This window comes from Centroberyx gerrardi, chromosome 18 (assembly GCF_048128805.1).
Source record: "Centroberyx gerrardi isolate f3 chromosome 18, fCenGer3.hap1.cur.20231027, whole genome shotgun sequence".
NCBI classification, from domain to species: domain Eukaryota; kingdom Metazoa; phylum Chordata; class Actinopteri; order Beryciformes; family Berycidae; genus Centroberyx; species Centroberyx gerrardi.
Window position 1 is genome coordinate 24,998,441 of NC_136014.1, and position 25,557 is coordinate 25,023,997.

A 25,557-nucleotide genomic window follows, 5' to 3' on the forward strand; every position below is an offset into this window, starting at 1 on the left:
AAAATATAGACTGAGCGTCCAAGATACTAGGACCAGCTGCATATTCTGCTGTGTATGAATAAAACTTGACTTGACTATTCTAGAGCTGCATAGAAACCCTGTTTATTACTTTCACAGCAAACGGCAGCGATACACAACGGTACACACATCAACGTGTCCGTCCAATGTGATGAACCTCAACAGCTTATCTGCTAAAGGAAGGAGTAAACAGTGACTGTACAAAATATTAGGGCCACCTGCTCTCTCCATGGAACAGACTGACCATCTGAATCTAGGTGAAAGCGACTGTATGATGCTTTATAAATAGACGCGGCTTCTGTTGTTCTTCTCTAAAGCGCACAACTGAAGCCAATTTCCGTCACTGCTTCTGTGTTCTCACAGCCATTCTACTGTAGTTTGTTCCTGCCATATTGCTGGCATTTTGGAGTCCCAAGAGCCTGCAGTCAGCTCCACCAATCAGAAGTAATGTCATTTTGAAACAAACCACTAGCAACAAAAAAAAGTCAGTTTCCCAGTCTTCAGTGTAATTTATAAAGTAACGGACAGGCTCATAAGGAGAAATTATGGTTATTAGAATATAAGGAGAATATATGGTTTGGGGTTTAATTTATAGGTCTTTACATTGGATTAGGAACTTCTTTTTTTAAATAATATGCCACTTGGTGGACACTTTTATCCAAGGCATTATATACTACCATGAGTGTATATATTTTTAATACAGATGGCCCCAGTAGAAACCAAAGCTCTAACCCTGGTCATTTTAGTGCCTTACTCTACCCGTGAAGCTGCACAGGACCCCATGCTACATTCAAATCATTGGAACAGATTGTCTACATTTGTTTGCATTTATGTCAGCTGACCCACCCAGTAACCAATCAGCATCATCCTGAGGTTGGCGGACGCTGGCCGAACTAAATCCCAATTGTTTCTGGTTTAGGAGTCAGTCCTTCCTCTTTGGTTTTCCAGACCACATTCCTACAGTCTTAACACCATGGAAAACAAAAATATGACACAGCTCTAAGTTAATGTTTCTGGTGTGTGTGTGTTTGTGTGTCTGTATGTGTGCGTGTGAGTGTGTGTGTGTGGGTGGATGTGCATATGCGTGCTTATGAAAACACAACGTAGCCCAAAGTTAACGTTCCTGGGGCTAAAAATACTGCATGTTTTCCTCAGGCGCTATTTATAGATCTCACGTTGGGCCCCCAGACACACACGTCACTGAGCCCTGCTTACCAGCACAGAGGCCGCAGTGTGTGTATGTATAGGTGTGTGTGTGTGTGTGTGTGTGTGTGTGTGTGTGTGTGTGTCACAATCAGAGTGTGAGGGAGGGAGTATAAACCCTGCGATGAGGAAATACAGAGCAAAAATGCAACTTCAGCAGGCGTGTGTGTGTGTGTGTGTGTGTGTGTGTGTGTGTGTGCTGTTCTCTGCGGCTCTGTACTCATTCTGCTGTCAGGTGTTGTTGTGGTTAAGGAACGTTAAACAACGGAAACACAACACACACACACATACACACACACGCATGCACAGTATCTATCTTTATAGCAATCTGCAGTGTTTGCAGTGCAGTTGCAATGGCTGTGTGTATGCGTGTGTGTGCATATGAGTGTCTGTCTTTCTCTTTTTGTTTGTATGTGTATGTGTGTCTATCTGTGTGTGTGTGTGTGTGTGTGTGTGTGTGTGTGTGTGTGTGTGTGCGTGTGTGTGTAGTTGTTAGCATTTTGACTGAGCACATAGCAAGCAAAATCAAACCATGACACCCAGAGAGGAAGGGAAGGTGCTAGCGCTGATGGCTGCTTTTCGACTTGGCCTTTTGGACGCCTACACACATTATGACACTCCGACGTCACTTCCACAGAGCTATTTATAAGCCTTTGTGTCTTTTTAGGAACAGCGTGGGTCTGCTTTGCATCGGTGACTCACTGAGTGGAAGGAGGAGGGAGGGCAGGAGGGAGGAAGGGGTGGAAAAGGCAACAATACAGATGGAATCCAGTGTGAAGAAAATAACTGAGCACTCACTGACATTTACATTTACACTTCGGGCATTTAGCTGGCAGTGTTATCCAGTGGGACTTATTGAGTCCTTATTGTACACAAAGGTATACGTGTTGGCCATGTATTAATAGCCAAATTGGTAGATCTTGTTATACATGACTACAGGGTTTCAACACAAACCCAACATATGGTAAGAGGCAGATGTCAGTCTATGTTTAAGAGGACAGTACTTGAACTTGTAATCAGCAGCATCATCAAATTTGGTGATCGTATTGATTGATGATTTTGGGCAAAAATCACTAATTGACTTTTTCTCTCTTCTTTTGCTGCAGGTCTTATGGTGAGCAAACCCGAACGACATTGGAAGCCATAGAAAGAGGATCTACCAGCACTTTTCCCTGAAGAAAAGTTAGTATTTAGCCTTCAATATTTTTGGGGGTTTGTAGCTTATGCAGGAAATCATATCATCCAAATTTGATCTTTAGAATGTAAAAGACCCTCCAGATGTTTGTAAGTTGCTTGCCAAAGTGGCTGGTAGAGTAGACAAATTTAAAACACTAACAATTGACAGGTAATGATTTCCCTCAATGCCCCACAAACACAATTTATCTTTTCTTTCTGCCCTCTCTAGATCACTGAAGGATTCTTCAGCCTTTGGATGAACTGGAAAGAGAGACAACGCAGAACGACGTTAGTGTGTTTACAAAATGGCGAGAGGGGAGAAGCTGTTCTGATGTTGTCCTCCAAAGCCCCGCTTTTATTTCTACTTCCTAATTCCTGTTTCCAGCCTGGCTCAACAATCAATTTACTTCAGCCATGGACGGGTACTTCCTATTTTTTTGAGATCCTTGGCAGCCCTTGAAGCTTCAGCTATCATGCCTGGTAGTTCTAGGACCTTCTAACCCTCCAGAACCTTTACCCCACCCTCCCAACCCCCTATCACCCTTCCTCCTCCCCCTCCTAACCTACAAAAGAGCATCAGGAAAATGGAAGCTCGCGAATCAGCTGCAGGTGGGCAGAAATGCTCAAATAAGGAACCGGTGAGGGAGAAGGTGCCTCTGCAAAGGAAATGGGTGTCAGAGCCCTCTGCCACCACCAAACGAAGCACTTTTGCTGACCCGGAGGCGAAGCGGCACTCACACCGTGAGAGTCTGCCGTGTGGTGCCACCGGCGGATCAGCACCTCAGCAGAAGTACGCAATCACAGGAAATTCTGGGAAGCTGCTATCAGGGCCTTCTGCAGTTGGGGCCATAGGAGGCCCGCCATCTCAAGACCCCCAAGGGCCCTTTGCTCAGGGGTTCCCCAGGGGCTACTCCTACCAGCTGGGCCAGCCGTACCCCCAACACCCCCAGACTGAGCGCTTCCTCTCAGGAGCCAAACCCCAGCCGGGCCTGGAGCCTCACGCCTGGCCCTTTGCTGGGCAGTTGCCCTCGGATGACCTGTACCCTGTGGGACACCCGGGACACCCCCACCCACATGGGGCTGGAGGAGGGAGGTTTCCCCGGCAGAAATCCCCGAGTTTACCAAGCTCCTTCGGACAGTATTCCCAGTCAGGCCCGGAGCCTGGGGAGGAGGGCTACGGCAAAAAAGAGCAGAAGCCGAAAAAGCCCGGTAAGTACATCTGCCACTTCTGCGGTCGAGCCTGCGCCAAGCCCAGCGTTCTGAAGAAACACATCCGCTCGCATACTGGAGAAAGGCCATATCCCTGCGTGCCCTGCGGCTTCTCCTTCAAAACCAAGAGCAACCTTTACAAGCATCGCAAGTCACACGCTCACGCCATCAAGGCCGGACTCGTACCATTTTCAGAGCTAGCCGTGGCCCGCAGCGGGGACCTGGACCAGGCGTCCTCAGTGGGCGAGGCCGAGGTCCACTCAGATGGAGAGCAGAGCACCGACACAGATGAGGAAGGGGTGGAGGGCTCCACCATGCTGACGGACAAAGGCAGCCCCATCCCGCAGATCTCCTTTGAAGCTGAGAAGAGTGCAGGTCATTTTCCTTTAACTTTTTATTTAAAAATATTATATTTATTAATTTTATTTTTTGAAAAGGTGTCTGCTAATAACTAAAGTTGGTGTTTTTATACAATATAGCTTGTGATTTTTAGTCTGCCCACTGTGAAGCAAATCATACATTTGTAATATTAAGTATATTTTCTTCAAGTAAATCTTTCTATTTTGCCTACTCCGCCTGACTCTATTCACTTTTACTCTACTTTTTGCTGTTCTATCTTCTCTTCTCTACTCTACTCTTGCTTTGCTCTACCCTAATCTGCTGTACTCCACATTACTCTGCTATACTCTATTCTACTTCACTCTGTATCATGCCCCTGTTGCTCCACTCTGTCTCACTGTATAGGTGGTGTGGAGCCAGCGTATGCTGACTCAGCTGAAGAGCTGTCCATGGGGTCTATGAAAGTGCCTATCCTTATCGTCCCCAAACCAGGGGGAGTCCCCTCCACAGGGATGGAGTGCCCCCCCTTTCCGGACATAAAGGGGTCACACCACATGACGGCTTCCCAGGCTGTGGGGATGGGGCATGCGCTGGACGACTCCCCCACCATCAAACAGCGGCTGGCGCTGAGGCTGACCGAGAAGAAAGGCCAGGACTCTGACTCCACCACATCCCAGTCCCTGAACCTCCTCAGCCCTCACAGTAAAGGCAGCACTGACTCGGGCTACTTCTCCCGCTCCGAGAGTGCCGAGCAACAGATCAGCCCTCCCAACACCAATGCCAAGTCGTATGAGGAGATCATGTTTGGTCGGACATGGTACTACCGACCCAACTCTAGATCCAGACAGTCTATCACAGTGGGCATGGCTGGAGCTGTAGGCCCAGCAGACCCCAGCAGCCTGGCTAGCTTAAAGCAGTCGGGTGCTATTCTGGACATGGGGAAGATAGCCGAGGATCATATCTGTTTCAGAGGTGATGTAGGTATCTCTGGAGATCCTAAGCAGTATCCAACAGGCCCCTGTCAGAGCAGTACAGGGCTACTAGAGCCTCCTTCAGATTCTGGGCCCCTTATTAGGAGTAATTCCATGCCAACTTCCTCTCCAACCAACCTCAGTGTCCCCCCAGGGATTCGAGTCAGCCACTCCTTTGATGAGATGATTACGTCGGATGATGTCTTTTACCCAGCAGGGCTTCGCAGGCTGAGAAGGCAGGCTGCCTTCGAGCACTCGGCCCATGAAGCCCATGGGGGAGAGGCTGAGGGCTATGGGCACGTGTCCAAGAACGTGGCCTCATCTTTGGGATTGAAGATGGGCGAGCGCAGCCCGGGAGTCCCAGAGCACATCACCTACAGCCCCTATGGTACTAAAGTCAGCATGTCAGAAATTGCCACAAGGAAAAGGAGGAAGGAGAAGAGTGTTGGTGATGAGGAAGACAGCCCTGGGCACTGCGACAGCAGCTGTAGCGGTTCAGTGGAGATGATAGGGGACTATGAGTTCAAACAGGGCAGCCTTGATGGATCGAGGGCCACCCCAACAGGAAAGGGCTCCCTATACAGCACTCACAGTCAGTCCGACAGCTTTGATACCTGCGCCAGCATGTGCTCCGAGGACATTGCACTGTTCCCTGACTCTGAGGGCAGAAAGGCGGCTGGGAACGTCATATCAGTCATCCAACACACCAACTCCTTGAGCCGACCCAGCTCCTTTGAGAAGTCAGAGTCCTTTGAGCAGCCAGGCTACCAGCCTACAGATAAAGCTCTATCCAGCCAGTACTCTGAGCAGTCAGACACAGAGATCTTTGAGGATGCACTTAGCCCTGAGTCAGCCCTGCTGAGAACGGAGAGCATGGACCAGCAGCTGCAGAGCGACAGCGACCTGGCCTCCCTCTCATCTTCCTCAGCTGCAGCTTCCCCTGGCCAGCCTTACCATATCCCCCACAAACTAGTCCGGCAACCCAACATCCAAGTCCCTGAGATTAGGGTGACGGAGGAGCCAGACAAGCCCGAGAAGGAAGCAGAAGCACCAATGACCAAGGAGCCAGAGAAGCAGCAGCAGCATGTGATGGAGGAGTTCCAGCTGCCACAGAGGAGTGATACCCTCTCCCAGATGCCTTCAGAGAAGCTCCCGCCTAAGAAGAAGCGGCTGCGCCTGGCAGACATGGAGCACTCATCCGGGGAGTCGAGCTTCGAGTCGACCTGCACCAGCCTCTCTCGCAGCCCCAGCCAGGAGAGCAACCTGTCCCACTCATCCTCCTTCTCTATGTCCTTTGACCGAGACGAGGGGCTCAAGTCTGTCTCCCCCACCAAACAGGTACACTGTTAGATGTTGTCCACTACATTACTACTATTGAGTACCTGCACTAGCCATGCTATGGTTGTAGTAGATGTAAAGGAGCATGCTGTGCTGGTCCTACCATGGTTATGTAACATTATCAGTACCATAATGTACCTGTAATGGCCCTACCATGGCTGTGTTACCATGCAGTACCTGTACTGTCCCTAATATGATTATGGTACAATATCTGCACCCTTTTTTACCTATACATTTTCATGTATAGGTAATGCACAGGGTTCTCTTGTAAAATAAAGTATGTTCCCAACGCAGTGCAACAAAGGGGTCAAATTAAGGACCATTGTCTTTCTGATTCTGAACCAGGACGAGTTGTTGGCCTCTGGTGGAGGAGGTAAGCAGTCAGAGTTCCTGACAGTTCCTGGCAGCGGCCATTCCAGTCACCACCAGCAGAGGGAGATGAGGAGGTCTTCATCGGAGCAGGCCCCCTGCGCGCTGCCCACGGAGTTGCCTGAAATGCGCAGCAAATCCTTTGACTATGGCAGCTTGTCCTCTTCCTCCAGACAGGGAGAGCTCTACTGCAGCGCCTCAGCCATGAAGGAACGCAGGCGGGGCTACCTTGTCCGACAGGTAACATAACTCAACTACCATTGTTATTATCTTGCTTTTATGCATTAATGTGGTGGTCAATAAAAGCCCGGTAAACTATGAACTCCAGCCAGTCATTTATAGTTTTATTGACTTCTTGATTGATTGGTTGATTGATTGATCCACAGGCTTCATTGAGTGTTTACCCAGAGGCCAGTGTCCAGGAGCCAGGGGGCGGTGAGATGTCAATCAAACAGGAGAGTTTGGAACATGGGGCGTGGCCTGGCGTGACAGGACCTGCCCATGGCAGCACTGATGTAGCCAGCAGAACCAAGAGGGTTGCCAGTAGTAGTGGTGGTGAGTCTTGTTAATTTAAAAAATAAGATAAACAGTTTTACAGTACCTACATGGTGTTATTATGTTATATCCTGTAAGTACATTATGTATGGGCAGATTTCATTACATAGTACAACAGTGTTATTGTGTATATACAATAACTTCCTACAGGTTAATACACTGGAGTAAGACCATTGTAAAGTGTTATCCAGTGAGCAGAGCTAACAAGCCGAAGCAAGAAAAATATTCATAGATGCTTAGTTATATGTGCCATTTTGGGAGGTCTCACAGTATCATGATAGTGCCTTACAGTATCATGATAGCATGATAGTGGCAGTGCTAATGCCTTGCTCTACCCATTAAACTACACAGGAACACAATTGTTTATGCCCACTAATGTTTCCAGTCCAAGATCGTGGGAATAGCATCTGTGGATTCTGTTGTAGGGTAGAATTTCCCTTTAAACATGCTTTATGTCATGATGGCACATACTGCAATATAAACAATGTAATGTTTGTTATTTGGAAGTGTCTCGCAGTGGGCAAATTATATTGGATCATTTGTTCAACACTTGATTGCCCCTAATGGGAAATTTGGTTTGCAGCAAGGCATACAATTCAGTACATACTAGAAATAAACAAAACATTATTTTGTGTTGTTTTTTTATCCAGGCCATGGCTCCCACCAGCACCAACAGCACCACCAGCATCTCCTCCAGCAGAGTATTAGTGAGGACAGCCTGCAGGACGAACCTCTCTATCAAAGGTAAGGAGCTCTGGGTTTCTGGCTTTCCCAACACCTCCCTAATATCACAGATAAGCTCTTATTGTTCAGCTGAGAAGGAATGAATGAAATTCTGACTATATGAAATGCAATTGATTATTATTATTATTATTATTATTATTATTATTATTATTATCACTGCTACTATTATGACAATGATTGTTATTGCTACTACTACTGCTACTGGTACTGTTTTTACTTCTCTTACTGGTACTACTATTACGATTACTACTATTACTATTATTATTTCTATTACTGCTATTACTACTATTGCTACTATTACTACTAATAATACTACTAATAAGAATAATAATCAACCTTTTCTGCATCACAGGCCCCAGCAGCATCGGCTGCAGGCCCAGGGCTCATCCTCTGAGGGAGAACATCCAGGTCAGGAGGTCATGAACAAGGAAGTGATTCAGCAGTACCAGAGCGGTCTCCCCTTCTTGTCCTACCAGCAGCCGGGCCTGTTCTGGAGCCAGGAGGCCAGTCAGCGACCCAGACAGCACCTGACCTTCCAGGCCCAGCAGCAACTCCAGAAACTCCACATCAGAGCGCCAGGCAGCCTGCCTGTACACCCACTCCACAAACAGCAACAGCAGCAGCTCCACGCCCTGCAGCAAATCCACGATCAGCAGCCAAATGATGGAAAATCTGAAGGCTCCAACACCCAGATCTACCCCACCTCCTTCTCATCCCGGGCCTCTCCTCTCTCCCAGCAACAGCAACAACACTTCAGCTCTCTCTCCTCCAAGCCCTCCCTCCCCAGTGCCACCACCACCTCCATGATGCTGCAGCAGATCCAGCCCGTCTTTGCCACCCAGAACCTGGGCTCCCAGGCCTCTCTGCCTGGCATGCTGGTTCCTGTGCGGATCCAAACCAATGTGCCATCCTTTGGTAGTGCTATGTACACCAGTGTTAGTCAGTTGTTAGCTACCCACGGGAGTGCTGGACAAGGGGTCGGTGCAGCCAGGCTAGGCTGTGCTGACAACAGCAACATGTCTTCCCCGGTTGGTGTTGCAAGTGTCAGCAAGCCGCCTGGAGGAATTGGAGGAGGCATAAGTGGAACAGGTTTCAACCTATCACAATTCCTGGGACAGCCTGACGGGGCGGCGCTGCGCTACCCACCCTGGAAGGTTCCGGATTCGCTGCCGGGCCAACGTCTGAACACGGGGATCCCACTGTCACTGACGTCAGGCACCATCTCCACCACAGACGCCTCAGGGTCTGGCATCGGAGGCAGCAAGCGCATGCTTTCCCCCGCCAGCTCTCTGGAGCTCTTCATCGAGACTAAGCAGCAGAAACGAGTGAAGGAGGAGAGGATGTACGGGCAGATTGTTAAGGAGATGAGCGCCGTGGAGCTGAGTGGCGCTGAAGGCAGCAGTAAGCTCGGGAAGGGGCCGGGCAGAGGTCAGCGAGCTCGTCTGAAGAGCGAAGGCTCCATGGACGAGTCTGACAGAATGTCTTCGTCTCCCCCGTTGTGCGAATTCAAGATTACCATCCCTGTCCGCTCCTCAGCCCCCCACCTCCCCGACATCCCCCCAGCTGAGAGCTTCACTCCCCCTCTCCAGATTGTCACGGACCCCTCCCTGGTTTCAGGTGGTCGGGAGTCGCCGGAGGAGCTTGATGTGGACGATTCAATCCCTGAACCCAACTCCAGCCCCGAGTCCATGGTCTCCCCTAACGACACATCAGAAACAGACGACGTGAAGCAGCCCACATCCAGTAAAATGCCCGTCAGCATGCTGGTTCAGTTAGCTGCCAACCAAAGCACAGGAGCATCCGGAGCGGCGGGCGGGACTCTCTTGTTGACGGACGTGGCCGACGTCCAGCAGTTTTTCCAGTTCCCTAGCCTGCGCACCATGACCAGCGTCAGTTGGTGTTTCCTAAACTACACCAAACCCAACAGCACCCAGACGGGCCTGCGTACCTCCGTCTACGGTTCATGGTGCGTGAGCTCGTACAACCCCAACCCTCTGAGCCTCAGCACCAAGGCTGCGCTGGCCCTGCTGAGGTCCAAACAGAGGAGAAACACTGAAATGTACACAACGGCAGCCATGTCACCACCCAGCTCCGGAAAACTGGTCTCCTCTGTGGCCTGGAAGCTGCGATTTGATCAGGTATGCCCTGAAATATAGACACACACATATACACACATATACAGTATATACATATACACATAAATGCAGATATACAGAAACAAACATACTGTACACATGCATGTGCATATACACATATGCACACAGACGCGCTTCAACACAATATTGTAAATGCCTGGTTTCTTGCAGATTCACACGGAAAGAGATTCATTTATTTTTCTTTCTCTTCTTTCTTCTTGCCCTCCACTCCTCATTTCCTCTCCCTTGTACTCCTTTCCTTTCCTTCCCTTTCCTCTCCTCTCCTCTCCTCTCCTCTCCTCTCCAGTTGAAGCCAGAGCTGATGCCGGTCGATGTCAGTAATTTAGGAAGGAAGATGAAGGGAGTCGTGTCCCGGGAGCGTTCGAAGGAGGAGCAGGTGGAGAAGGAAGTCTCGGCCAAACATCCTCCCTCCGAGCCGACCCGCATCAAGATCTTCGAGGGAGGGTACGTCCAGCAAACACACACATCAGTCCTGGGTCCAATAGGTGCCCTAACACATCCAAACAACCTGTAATGAAAGTGAGAAAAAAGATTCAATTTTTATCGCATTTATCGCCAAACATATTGTAGGTACAGAAGTGGATAGGGCATTGTTTTATCACCTTTGCTTATATGAAATCTAAACCCCTAGTTATGACTTCTGACTTTTAAAGTACACAAAAAGCTGTTTCTGCTGTTTGCCTTTGTTTGATTCACAGATTATTCTAAAGTTTGTTTTATCCTGCTTGGGTTGGGTTTATCACATCGGATAATATGATAAGCACGAACAGGAAAATAACCGAAAGTCAATTAAAGTGATGTTGAACTTTGGTAGTACCTTGGGTTGTGTAGCTTCCTCCATGATAAAACCGGTGATTCTCTGTTATCTGTTGCTCCGGTAGAGGAGATTGGAGAATTGCATTTTTTTCTCTCTCCATTCACTGCCATTGTATGGAGGAACAGGTCTAAAAATCACACTTTTACCACATAACCGCACAAACAACGCAGATTCTGACAATATGTAGAAATAGTCATTCTGCTGAAATGTTTAACTGAATTGCTTTCTTTATATTATCAAACCAACAACAAGTGTAACACCGAATTCTGGTTAGATGAATTTCGGTGTTACACTTGTTCAAACTGAAAGGTTTTATAAACACTACCTCTCAGTATTCAAAACACAAATGACCACTGATGACCTTTGTATGAACTGTTTCATGATTAATCGTTAAGCAAAAAACCTAACCGATCCTTTTACAACCTATTCTCGAGGCTTAATTTGTTCATGTGAATGCCGGGCCACGATGAGCCTGCTAAACCCATCACACGATAACAACTTGAGCTGCGATGCTGTAATTGGATGTCGACTTTCATAATTGCTGCCCTCACTCACTGCCCTCTCTTTTATAGACTGGTGTGAAGTGGGATCTGTCCTTCATTAGTTGTATTTGAATGGCATTTTCTCATGGTGTTTTTCCAACTGTGGCCACCATAGCATTTATTTTATTTATTTTATTGAGGGGAGTATGTCTTTTTATTTTTTATTTTATTTTATTTTATTCAACTTTTTAGAGCAAGTCTTTATATTTTATTTACTTTGTTTTATTTTATTGTTTGTCTATGAATCTATTTATTTACTTAGACGACATAGAGCCCCCTACTGAAGCTGAACTGTCACCTCACTGCGATCTTTGTTTATGTTTTGATTATTGGATTAATTTTTCATCGTCAAATTGATTGCCTGAGGTTTAGTTTTTCTTTGTCAAACTGACTGACTGTGGTTTTGTTACATGGACTGTCACATTGTCGGCCAAACAGGAGCCTAATGTGTATTTTGAGGCTGTAAAAAGTTTTGTTACATTGTTTGTTAGCTTTGAAGCCAAGCAGAGCTATATTTTCAATGGGTTATGAAAGCTGCAAAAAGCTTATTCACTCATCAGAAATACAGGAATATCCTTAAAAGGTATATATGGCCAAATATAGTCTGGATTGGGAAGTTAAAGCATTGAAACCCTGTAGTGTGAGACATTACTACAGTAGCATAATGTTTTTATAGTCCTAGAGCCAGTAAGAGCAGGGGTACTGAATGGAACAGACAGTGCAGACACTCACACACACAAGCATGAATGCAAATATGCACACGTACTCTCACACACACACACACACACACACACACACACACACACACTGAGTTATTAAATGCAGCAGACAGTGAAGTAATTCTCTGTTGTCCCCAAAGGACAGTTTAGGGGCAGTAAGTGGATAAAAGCATAGAAGCATGACAACCGTGCCAACACACACACACACACACACACACACACACACATATGCACACAAAATGCACGTGTACATGCAGAGACACACTCAGCAGCATAGAAAAAAAACACCATACACACACATATAGACACACACCTGCGCAAAACACACACACACACACACATACACACACACTACATAACATACACTGAACCTTGTATAAAACAAGACAAGGTTTCCAGTGAATCGAAGTCTATGAAACAAATCCACAAAGTGCAGTTTTTGGCAGAGAACATGAATACATTACCAATTTTATTTTCCTCCGTCGCCTGAAATCTTTACAGGTTCTGAAAGAGAATCTGCTTTATGATCTTACCGTGTGCCGTGAATACAAAAAAAAAATCATCATCATAACTCATTTTCATAACTGGCCACAGCTGTGTAAACGTCTCGATTCAGACGCGCGTTCAGAAGTATTCCCCACTCTGCGGTGTAGTTGAAAGACAAATTTTTCCTCGCTGATGCGGACAGATCGTTTGATGTACCTGATATCTGACCTCCTTAAACACATGCTGCCCTGGACTAACCGATCCCCGCTCCTCCAATCGCTGCAGACGGGGCCGGAAACTCCACAATCCCACAATTCACCAGCCGTTTTCACTATTTTACCAGAAGAAATAACATTTTTTTTTTACGCTCGAGAAAGAACCTCTAGATGATGTTTTAGCTGCCAAAGGGGCTGCTGGAGTAAGACAAACGGCCACAGACAAAATTTACAAGCATTTGGTGGTAATTTCCTTCCCTGATAGACACACTCACACAGACATACACTCCATCCTGCTGCCAGGTATCCGCTGTTTTACTCTAAGCTTCATTCTGGATAGAAATTCATGTGAGATAGTGATGTTTAAGCAAATGCCTTGTAAAAGGAATATGTTGGGAACGGTAGGAAGACTGTGGTTATCTTTTTCAGAAAAAAAAGCGGCAGCACGACTAGAGAGACAGACCGTGAAACACACAGGATGGTTTTTTTGACCGTGTATAGTTTTCCAAACTATGCAGCTCGTGTTTTGGACACGGTGCGTTTTGGGGGCGCTCCCCAAATTCTCCCCGACTTCAAATTCAAATTTAAAAGTCCTGTTAGTTGAAATTCAAGGACTCAAAATTGGCATGTTTTGGGGGAAGTTAATAATAAAATTAGACATCATAGAGGCCTCAATTTATACTCATGATGTTGTCAAGTCAAGAAGTCATTGTGAAATTCATTTTAGAACTGCTGCTATGAACGCAAATATCCATCACAGCTGCTCCCAGTGTGAATAATGACTCAACATGGTGATGATGGGTCAGCAGTTAGATTGTCACTACAGACACACACACTCTTGGTTCTGTATGATTAATAATAACCAGACTTATGACCCTTCAGTGTGGAGGTCCAAACGTGACATAATGAAAAAAAAAAAAAAAAAAGTGCCAAAATGAAATATGTAATTGGACTAATGAGTAAATACTGTAAATAGATTGATAATTAGATAATTATTCATTTTTTTGTCAAAAGATTATCTTCATTTCATAACAATATTTTTCCAAATGATACATTTCCTATTGCCTCCCTTTTCCCATTTAACCCCTTTTGATTTTTTATGAAAAAAAAGGGAAAAAAGTGAAAAAGAAAGAAAAAAATTACTTATCAAATAATGTACTACTTTATTTACTCATAAATACATGAAATACATGAAATAATTAGATATATTAATCTAAATGTATATTAAGGATCCTTTTCTATATTTATTAATGTCATTATTTCATTAAGGCACATTTATTTATTATATGTCTATATATGTGTATTTATTATATGTCAAAAAGAAACAAAAAAAAAAGAAACAAAGCACCAAACGGTCTCTCTCTGTGTTGGCTGGTCTCCCCTGCAGGTACAAGTCCAACGAGGACTACGTGTACGTCCGCGGTCGCGGTCGGGGGAAATACATCTGTGAGGAGTGCGGGATCCGCTGCAAGAAGCCCAGCATGCTGAAGAAACACATCCGCACGCACACCGACGTCCGGCCGTACGTCTGCAAGTTCTGCAACTTCGCCTTCAAAACGAAAGGTAGGAGGGGGGGGGGAACTACCTGCCTACCTGTTTTTTCCTCTCTGTAGCCAATCTGCAGTACTGTGCAAAAGTCAAGTGAAGATGCTTTCAAAAATAATCAAATGTAAAGTTTTGATATGTCAAAAGATTTACTATAAAGACTCTACTGACAAATAAATAGACATCTAAGAAAAAATGCATATTAAAAAATCTAGCGTGCCTAAGACTTTTGCACAGTACTGTATGTATGTGTGTATGTGTCTAGTAGGGTTCAATAGATATGGTTTTCTGAAGGCCAATACCAGTATTTTTTGACGCTGATAGCTGATATTTTCCGCTGATATTCAACATCTTTAAATTTGATCATTTTCATGCCAAGAAAATTGTTTATATTCAGTGTTTTCCCCCCAGAATTGTCTTCTTGTCAGGGTGGAAAAGCCTCTGAAACAGCATTTAGTCCATCATGGGACACTAAAACTGGACTGAAACCCAGACTGATGAAATTCTTTTAGTGTTAGTAGCTCTTTAAGGCATTTATTCCATGGTAGGGAAACTCTGGGATACTTTACTGCCTTTAAATGAAGAATTAATTGACAAAAAAAACACTATTGAGTAGTCAAATGAATACAATGTGCAAAGAAAATGCCATTTTATAGCCGGTTTTCCAGCCTGTTTTCCTGTAGCTGTGGTCAGCAGGAGCCTCCATCACATCAGAGGTGGACGACACCGATTGGCCGATATCTGATATCTAATAAAAGGAGAATATCGGCCTGAAATATCTTCAAACCAATATATCGGTCTAATCCTAGTATGTATCTGGGTATCTACCTATCTATTTTGGAGGTTCAGACCAGGCTGAGTGATTTTGTCATTAAATTATATTATATATAAATGACATATAATTTTTGAAATTATAATTTTGTGGTAAAACCAGACAGCACGCTCCCTCTCTCTGTATCTCCCACTTATTTCTTTATTCCCCTTCTTCTCTTTCCATTTCACTTTCTCCCTCTTTTTCTGTGTTGATGGGTTATGCAGCCAAACAAGCTCCCGTTTCCAGTAAGACTAGTCGAGGGTCATTAAATGGGATACACGTGTGTGTGTGTGTGTGTGTGTGTGTGTGTGTGTGTGTGTGTGTGTGTTTTGTAGGAAACCTGACCAAGCACATGAAGTCTAAGGCTCATATGAAGAAGTGTCTGGAGTTGGGAGTCTCCGTGTCTTCTGTCGAGGACAATGAGGCAGACGAAGCAGGTATGGAAACACACACACACACACACACACACATACACATACACACACACACACACACACACATACACACACACACTAATGTATCCATGTAATCATATACACAGACACTTTCTATCTCTCTGTCTTTCCGTCAGTCTCTCTCTCTTCTTCACTGTCCTTCACACATACATCGCCAAAGACACACACACGCACACACACACACACACACACACACACACACACACACACACCCCAGGAGCCGCAGTAACAGCCTGCTATCTTGTTGAGAGCTTGCTGCAGTATGTTTCACTGGGTGCGGTTGTAAAGGGACAATTAGTATAATGGAAAGCAGAGCCGGTCCTGACAGCCAGCGCTCATGTCAAACAACCACACTAAACACAAACCGCCTTAAAAAAGCAGCCGTCCGCCATCTTAAGTCTGTCATTATATCAAAATATTCACATGAACATACATGGCTTACACAGTAAACATGCCGCATCTCTAGGCGCTGTAAGCCACAAATCGGCAGTTTAATTTTCCATAAAATACTCAGAAATAGCAACAGATATTTGTCAGCCGTCCTTCTTTAGCTTACGATTGCTGGGACAGTTTCAAGCCAGTCAACATCATTAATCTGTTGTTGATTGATGATGAAGCTGGAAACGATTGGCTGAGATGTTGTGGGCTAAGCGTGCTAAATTTTATTATCCATATAATATTCACAATTAGCAACAAATACTAGTTAGCTGTCCCGCGGAGGCTGTGATTGCTGGTAGTGCAATTTGGTTTCTTAACAGCCAAGCGGGCCGTTTCAAGTAGCAGGGACAGCTTTTTAGCCAAATTTGTAGGTTAATATGTAATTAATGGTGAGGTTGGAAAATATTGGGTGAGATGCTGTGGGTCAAATGTAGGTGTAATGTCAGGGTAGTGGAGATATTGAGAATAAGTTATTATGTAGCTGGTAGCTAGCGTTAGCAGTGGCTAGTTGTGTGTTGCTTTGCTAAATTAGCCTCAGTTAGCTAGCTAACAGTAACAGTTAACTGAGCTGACTCTTCTCAGAGTGTTTTGGGGTAGAGATTAGGGCTAAAGACAAGACAGTTCACTGTGTCACAGTAACCTACATCTGGAAACAAATACACGTTAAAATATTCACTTTTACTTACTACGGCACTCACAGATCTACACCCACACAACAACAGTCTTTTTCAGTAGGTTATTCTCAGTTTCTTTTCCGGTTGTTATATATTTAGACATCGGTTGCTACGAGGTTTGTGTTGCAACTGCAAAGTCTTTACTGTTTGCCTGTAATGTTAATGATGTAGGAATTTAAGTGCAGGCCTATTCTACTGTTGCAGTAATTGGAAGTCAGTCTGAGAGCGTCAGATAAATGCCTAAAATGAAAATGTATCGCTATGCACACATCAGCCACTTCAGCTATTTTATCAGCTAGGTTTTCAGAATAGAACAGGACCTGCAAATGGTGGTTGAACCTACCAATGTAGAATAGAATAGACTAACTTACAAAATGATGTTTGGTTACCTGTAGAGTAAATTAATTTGTTAGCATTTGGCTGATGATTTCCCACCCTGCAGACCGTATGTCACCAAATTAAATTTGACTTTAAGTGGGTTTTAGAAATTGTGGATAATGGCTCTAAGAGGATTTTTCCCTCTCTACCTCTCTCTCCCTCTCTCTCGACCCCTGGCGGGTGTGTTGGCTAGGCTTCAGTGTTTAATAAGCACACACACACACACACGCACACACACACACACACACACACAGAGGGTTTGGGAGAGAGAGAACTACAGTAAATCAATCAGTCAGTCAGTCGCTTAGACATAAACAGTTGTGGTTTGTGAAAAACTGTTGTATATAAGAGACTAACTGGAAAAGTAGTCCAGTGTTAGTGGATCTGATTTCCGCTCACAGAAGTCAGCTAAATACAATTTATTAGCTCAAATCGGGCTACTGGTACTCCACACTGCATCTGGAAGAAGTCTCAACAGAACCAAACAAAATCGATGAAAAAAAGGATGGGAGAGAAGTTTAAAGAGTGGAGGATAAAATAAACATATAAAAACTTGATTTCTGGCCAGCTAAACACCCTGAATAAACGACTCAAAATCTTTCTCTCTCTGTCAACTTTGACTTTTTACTGTTCAGTCAGAGCAAGAAACTTTTTTATCCACATCCCAAAATTCACTGTTTTCAGTTTCACTATTTTACCAGCCAATCAACTGGATTTTTATAAGAGAATAGGACTCCAAATGAGGCTTGGTTACCTGCCAAAGCGGCTGCTTGAGCAGAGTAACTCAGCAGCTACTGTACAACAAGACTTTACCAGCATTTGGCTGGTGGCCATCCTGCAGAAACCGTGTTGAGGGCTTTGTCTCAAGTTTATTTTCTTTCTATTGTCTTTTACGTTTTATTAGTTTGAGCTGGTGGGAGAGTGGTTTTGGTGGTGTTATGTTGTACATTTAAACTCTGAAATGGTTTTCTTTTACCACTTATTAATACAAACCATTTCATTGTTCTCTTTTCCTTCTACTTCTACTTCATCCCCCCCTTCTTCTCCCCCCCTTTCTTTCCTTTTAAAATTTTTCCTTTGTCTTCTCCATTGCTTCCATTATGTTTATCATCTTTTCCCCCTTCTTCCTCTTCTGCTTCATCTCCTCCTTCTGCCACTTCTTCCTCTTCTTTTTTCTTTATCTTTTTCTTCTTCTTCTTCCTCCTCCTCTAGACGTCGGAGAGGAGGGCCAGAGGGCTTCTGGGAAGGTTCCGGGAGGCATCATGGCGGAGCACCAGTTCTCGGACGCCGACGACTCCGAGGGCGGCGAGGAAGACGGCGACGAGGTGGACGACGAAGACGACGAGGAGGACGACTACGACGGCGACTCCACCCCCAAGACGCGCTCGCGGTCCACCAGCCCGCAGCCTTACGGGCTTCCCTCCCTGTCGATCACGGCCGTCGCCGCCTCCCACCCGGCGCCCATCGGCCAGCATCTTTCTCATCATCACTCGGCCTCCGACCTCCTCGGCAACACCAACAAGCCTCCGTTGTTTGGCTACTTCACCACCGTGCCAAGTATCCAGATCACGCCGCAGGCCGCTCCCAGCGACCAGGCGGAGAGGGAGCGGTGCCAGGCGGAGTACCAGCGAGCGCTGCAGGGGGCGCTGGGTAGCAGGCTGCTGGTCCCGCCCTCCTCCTCCTCCTCCATGGACGAAGACCTCCCCGTCCTTTCCCCGGACCTTTCCTCCCCTTCCTCCCGCCTCTCCTCGCCCGGGCTGGACCCCTCCGGCTCCCCCTCGCCCATCTCTCCTTCCTCCTCGCCTTCGTCCCGCCGGTACCTCTCCCCGCGTCGGGACATGTCGCCCCGGGCCGGACGCCTCTCGCCCCGGCGGGAGATTTCACCGCTGCGCCACATTTCCCCGAAGAGGGACCTGGGGGCGGCGGGGGGATACCGGCGGGACCTCTCCCCCAGGAGGGAGCTCTGTTCTCGGGGACACCTCTCCCCTCTCTCCCCTCTCTCCCGGCCCACCTCACCGGCAGGGAGGGACTACAAGCGGGACCTGTCGCCGCGAGGCCGCCACAGGGGCATGATCCGGCCCGTCTCCCCTCGCCGAGGGCTGCACCAACACCTCCACCACCAAAGGTAAGTCAAAGGGAGGATGGACTGATTCTGATTTCCCTTTTATCTTTTCCCTCAAGAAAGCTTCACCTAGTTATGATGTTGTGACTTGTTATGCATTTTATTCCAGTCCATTCAGCAATCCAAGTTAATATAGATAAAGATTTTAAATGAATTGTAACTTTGCTTGACCTGTCCTTGTTTGCTGCTCCCAGCCACCAGGCCGGCCAGCAGAGCGGAGCGCGGGGCCTGAGGCCGGGCCACCAGGCCGGGCCGCTGGGCCAGGGAGAGCTGGGCCCTCTGGGACGCCGCAGAGTCAGCGGCGGAGCAGAGATGGAGACGGTAAGAGTCCAATAAAACCCTGAACCCTGAAAAAAATCTGAAATCTTGGGTTCTATTCTATTGTATTCTCTTCTTCCACTCTAATTCTCTTTATGCTATTCTTCTTTATTTTACTCTTCTTTGTTCTCCACTCTATATTCTCTTGGACTCTTCTACTTCTTCTCCTTTCTGCTATAGTTGTAGCCGTTCATCATTTATGATGAGGACAATTAATTTTACGTACGTTTTAGCATCCTCAAAGCTACACTAGGAAACTTAGGTTAGGCCAATTTGGCGCCCCCAAGTGGCAGCGGTAGATAACAGGATTTTTGAAAGTTTGAAGGACTTCATTACCCAGAAATCATGCAACGTGATGTCAGTGAACTGTGCTTTCCTCGGATCTAAATGTCTGTTTCTTAGTGAGAGTGCTCGCTTTCTGGTTTTTAGGAGACAGACTGTATTTCGCTCTTAAGTGTCATTTTGTCACTTTCTGTGTGTGGAGAAGTGGCTTTACCTGACACCAGATTGGGTGAATTCAGCGAATCTTCAAAGTCTCAAATAGTGGGGTTGGGACGCTCTTCTCTGCTGCAGCTCCACTTTGTGATTTAGGCTGATAAGACGGGTGTATTTTCACATCAAATCTTGCAGCTTTAATGCCTCAGGACAATGCAGATACTGTCAGATACGTTGACAATCAAAGACAAGTACACTAAAAGTTGACTTTCAAACACTTTACTGTGATTGTCTAATCTCTCTGCCACTCAGTCTTTGGTCCTATGTGATAAACCCAAAGTAAGGAAGGGGGAAGAGGGAGAGGAGAGAAGGTGAAAGAAGAGGAGAAAAGAGGAGAAATCGTAAGGAAAGAGGAGAGAGAAAGAAGGAGGGAGGACAGAGATTGCCAGGGAGAGAAAGCAGAGAGAGGGAAGAGTCTGGCAGACAAAGAAGAAGCATGAGGGAATGAAGAGTGAGTCAGAGAGAGATAGAGAGAGAGAGAGAGAGAGAGTGTTAGAGAGAGGGATGATTGAAGATAGGGCTGTTGGGTTTTGGTGGTAATGGGATCTTGGCCGGCGGCGGTGTGGTTAATAACACGACTGTTTTTCTTCTTAACAGCCTTTCTTCAAACTCTGGCTTTCCTGTTGGTCTCACTTAAATAAAGCATGAAACGGAGAGCGAGACCGACCCGGCTCGGCTTTGATAACTGACCGTTCCTCAAATAATTAGATATTTTTTAAACACCTAAATTTGTCCAGGAGAGGCCGACTGAACAATCTGCTTTACGTTCATGCATTTACACACATTTTCACACCAGGGAGCTGCTGCCCAGTACAGCCACAGGCTTCTACTGTTTTCATTTCATTAAGGCACGTTTATTTTGTTAGCTGACATTTGGTCTTCCATACTAGCATTACTATTACAGCAGCACAAGTGTGTATATTTGTACTGCGGGTTGGTGCAGTGACAGTAAAACTGCTCACCTCGGTCTTAGTGTTATGCTGAGTAATTACATTAAGTGACAGACTCAAAAATAGGACTGGGCGATAATTCAATATTATCGTTAATCGTCAATCAGTTGAATCATATTGTGATATGGTGATTTTTGGTTATCGTGACGCACAATTCTGCTGTCTAAACTGATGAAAAGCACATTTTATTAAAAAATTCGGACAATATGAGGTATGAAATAGAGCTTAAAAACTCACTGAAAAAAAATAGAAATCGCAGTATGAACTTCTGCAATTTCCAAATCACAGAGGCTGCAATTTATTTGATTCATGGATTTCTGAACAAGGTGTTTTAGAGCTGCAGGTCCATGAATCAGGTACAAAACCTTTCATCATAGTGAAACTCAGTAAATCCTGCACACTGACATCTATTTTGTCTTTAACAAAATTTAACACATTTTTTTGAACTTTTAAATTGTGTAAAGTTCTTTACACAATCTAAAAGTTCAAAAAATTTGACAAGAAAAACTTGATATGAATCAGTTTAAATCGCAATTGCAATATTCTATCAAATAATCGCAATTTTATTTTTTGTCAATATCTTTCAGCCCTAGTATGAAACATTTTAAGTAATATTATTTAATTTTTGTTTGACATCACACCTGCATTGCCATTCGGTTCAATGGGATGAACATTAACTTGATTATTTAACATGTGATTTTTCCATACAAGTCATATTGTGATGTGTATCGAAAACAAAAAAAATCTTTATTATTATTATGATATTGATTTCAACCATATCGCCCAACTCTACTCAAAAACAACATCTCCTCTTCTGTTTGCAGGAACACCGGGCGGGCTCGCCGTCGCTAGGGGAACGGGACCAGGGCGGTAGCCACGGTAACCAGTCCAGCCCACCCCACCAAGTGCTGTTCAGTCACCTGCCTCTGCACTCGCAGCTCCAGGTACGCACTCCTGTTCTGTTCTAGTTTTTAGTTTTTTTAGTTTAGTTTTCTTCATTTTATTTGAATGTTTAATGTTTTTGTTGTACTCTTTTGAAAACTTAGTATACAAAAAAAATGTGGTCACTGTTTGATCTATTTTTCCCTAGACTAATATTAGACTTTTAAAATTTCAATGACATATTAATATCATTATTTATTATTATTGTTATTACATATTAATTGATAATAGTATATAACTATAAAATAATTACAATATAATTAATTACAAAGATTTTCTATTTGTATTTTCTATATGCATTTTGATATATCCATATGTATTCCATTTCTATTTCTATTCCAATGATACTATAACTTTCTGACTTGACTCAATCTGTAAATTTTAATTCCAGGTGCGTTCGCCCTTCCCCATGATCCCCATCGGAGGGATCCAGATGGTACACTCCGTCCCCACGTCCGTCACGTCGGGCCACGCCCCGCTGGCCCAGCAGGGGGCGCAGCAGGCCGCGTCCCGCCTGGCGCTGCAGAAGAGCACGTCGTCTGAGGACTCCGCCGCCAGCGAGGCCTCCTCCTCTCACTTCACCTCCTCCTCCGCCGAGAGGGGAGGAGGAGGAGGAGGAGGAGGAGGAGCGGAGAGGCTGAGGGAGCCGTCGTCTCCCCACGGCTCCCCGCAGGAAAGGATGATGTCAGAGGAAGGAGGAGGAAGAGGAGGAAGAGGAGGAGAGGAGGAGAGCATCCACACCTGCACCAAGGCCATCGCCTCGCTCTGCATCGACTCCGAGGAGACAGCGCAGAGAGGAGGAGGAGCAGGAGGACGGGATGATGGGAGGGACAGAAGCAGAGGTCCCTCTCCCTCCTCCTCTTCCTCATCTCCTTCGCCCTTCTCCTCCGACTCCCACCTCCATCATCATCATCACCATCACCATCATCATCATCAGCAGCAGCAGCAGCAGCGACAACGCCGCTCCCCGTCCGCCTCCATGTCCCCCCCTTCTCCTCATCCCGCCCCCTCGCCTCCCCAGCCTCTCGGTCCAGGGATTCAGCACTTTACCGGCCTGGAGCTCAGGCCGCCTCCCCACCACCACCCCTCTATCCACGACCCTCACCTTTCCTCCTCCTCTTCCTCCTCCCCTTCATCTTCCTCCTCCCCTCACCCGCCGAGCCCCAACCCCAGCTCCTGCTCCAGCTCCAGCCCCGGCCCTCGATCCGAAACCCCCCAGCCGCCCGCGGCCTCCAAGCCCCACGTCGGCGGCCCCAAGCTGGGCTCCGGACCCAGCTGGCCCGCCTTGTACCCCCACGTCCCGGAGGAGAGAGACAGGGAGGCGGAAAGCACAAAAAGGAGTAAAGACGTGTCCTAGTGCTGCGCCGACCGTAGGAGGAGAAGAAGAAGAAGAAGAAGAAGAAAAGTGTTGGATTCGGGGTGGCTTTGGTTTTTTGTTTTATTTGGATAAAAGGAAGGGATGAAGTGCAACAGAGAGAGGAAAAATGACTTTTGCACACTTCGCACACACACACACACACATACATGTATTCTCCATGCATACATGAACTTGGATACTCATTTGATACATGCACACACACTCTCTCTCTCACACACACACACATTTAACACACTGCATACCGACAAAAACAGCTCTCGACAAAAAAAAAAAAACGAAAACACCTACGAACTTGATAATCTGCAGTTTTAATGTATGTGTACAGCATGCCTGTTCGACCCTGGGCCTGCTATTGGAAACTATTATGTTTTTTTCTTATTTAAAAGACTCTTGAGGATCTGCATACGGTTCTATCCATGTACGGTAACTCCTACGAACACATGAGCCTGACCAAAATCTGCTAAAAAGGACTCTCGTTCTGACGGTACGGCGAAACGGACAGCTATGTGTGTGTGCCTTTTCTTTACTTTTTTTGCTTATATTCTTATAAGCATACAAAGCAGGAAGGTAAATGTAAATACAATACTATCACGTTTTGCGTATCAGCTTTGTAATAAATGCAATTCCCCCCCCTCCCCCTCCTCCTCCCCTCTCTCTCTCTCTCTCTCTCTCTCTCTCCCCCTCCCCCTCTCTCTTTTTTTTTTTGGACACCTTGAGTCTCGACAAGCGATGTGAAGTTATGGATATTACTATTACGTACGGTTGCACTAAAACATATTTTTATATGAGTGAAATTAAAAAATGGCTTTTTTGTGTACAGCAGCAATTCTATAATACTATTTATTATTGTTACCATGTTTCATAAATTGTACATTTTTCTTAAATGTCGTGGATGCCTTTTTCTATGTAAAGCATGGGTTTTGCTATCGCTTAAATTAGGGCGAGGATATGTACACTGTAATATGGCTTTATATGTTAGACCTATTTATATACGTCTAAGTGAGCCCCCTCTACTTGGAGGTATATACACATAGAAGTAAGATTTACCAGAATATTTACCCAGTATATGAATACATATATAGAATCTATCGACCTGTCTATCTATCTATCTATCTATCTATCTATCTATCTATCTATCTATCTGCACTTAACATTTAGAATGACATTCACATTACGGTATGGTAGTTTGCTTGTACATTTTCTCTGCCGCTCTTTGCATTTGCCTGTCCCCCGGTTGTGTTTTTTTTTTTTTTTTTTTTTACTTATGTGGTATTTTTTTGTTGTTTTCTCGTTTCATTTTTTATTTTTTATTTTTTATTTTTACGAAGGCGTAGACTTTGCTCTCAGCATTAAGTGAATGAACATGCCGTGCACCGTTGCATTCTGCTCTGTTAGTTTTGCCACACCCACCCCACCCCATCCACCCCCCCCACCCCATCCACCCCCCCCCACCCCCCCCCACCCCCCACCCCCCCCCACCCCCCACCCCCCACCCCCCCTCCCTCGGCGTACCCCGGTAGTGGTTGAGATTAATGAGTATTAATGTTACGCAGATTAAAGGTAGCTCCACATTCTGTAAAACCACGTTGCTTGAATTAATACTGAGTTTTATTAACGGTTATCAGAACGGGGAAAACATTCCAGTCCATGTAAATACCCAGCGGCCCACACACACACATACACACACACATTTTTTGGCATTGATGCACATTGTGGCCATGGCAATCAGTCCATTGAACCTTTTATTTAATGGCTTGTTGTTGGGACACATATACACACACACACACGCACACACACACACACCCAACTCTGACAAATGCACCTTATATTTCTTATGATCGTGGCTATGAAAGTCCCAGCGCTCTCAGATCCGTTTTTTTGCAGCTTGGAAAGCAGCAGCCTTTAATTGAGAAGGAGGCGTTTAGGAGGAGAGCTGTCCTGCGCTCTAAACCCCAAAACCGTCAATCTAAAAAAACAATAATACAATTTTTTAAAAAGTTGTGACATTGAGGGTTTCTGCAATGTTTTTTGACCCTTCTGTGATCCCCTCCTCCCTTCCTGGATATCTCTTTTGTAGCTAAGCAATATTTAGCCAAAACTCTGCTCACCAGCGGGGAGTGTATTTGTTGCAAGGCAACAATAGCGTATTTAAAAATCCTATCAGGAGGAGTAGGGAGCTGTTGGGGGCCGC

At 45.5% G+C, this 25,557-nt stretch overlaps 1 protein-coding gene across 1 annotated transcript; it reads left to right on the forward strand.

Annotated features, from left to right (window-relative positions):
- Window positions 1–2,324: 2,324 nt before the first annotated feature.
- Window positions 2,325–24,791, forward strand: hivep2a (HIVEP zinc finger 2a). Its single transcript, XM_071909904.2, has 14 exons — window positions 2,325–2,403; window positions 2,627–3,981; window positions 4,351–6,254; window positions 6,600–6,863; window positions 7,010–7,178; window positions 7,829–7,922; window positions 8,275–10,060; window positions 10,365–10,522; window positions 14,245–14,420; window positions 15,552–15,653; window positions 18,374–19,286; window positions 19,478–19,604; window positions 21,871–21,990; window positions 22,380–24,791. Exons 2-14 carry the CDS (start codon window positions 2,982–2,984, stop codon window positions 23,343–23,345), a joined length of 7,779 nt encoding a protein of 2,592 aa, XP_071766005.2. The 5' UTR covers window positions 2,325–2,403; window positions 2,627–2,981; the 3' UTR covers window positions 23,346–24,791.
- Window positions 24,792–25,557: the final 766 nt, after the last annotated feature.

Excerpts from the sequence above, each read along its gene's own strand:
- hivep2a (XM_071909904.2), top strand. The coding sequence starts at position 2,982 with ATGGAAGCTCGCGAATCAGCTGCAGGTGGGCAGAAATGCTCAAATAAG. Across the intron at positions 10,061-10,364 it reads GGAAGCTGCGATTTGATCAG|TTGAAGCCAGAGCTGATGCC; the intron begins GTATGCCCTGAA and ends TCTCCTCTCCAG. Across the intron at positions 10,523-14,244 it reads ATCAAGATCTTCGAGGGAGG|GTACAAGTCCAACGAGGACT; the intron begins GTACGTCCAGCA and ends TCTCCCCTGCAG.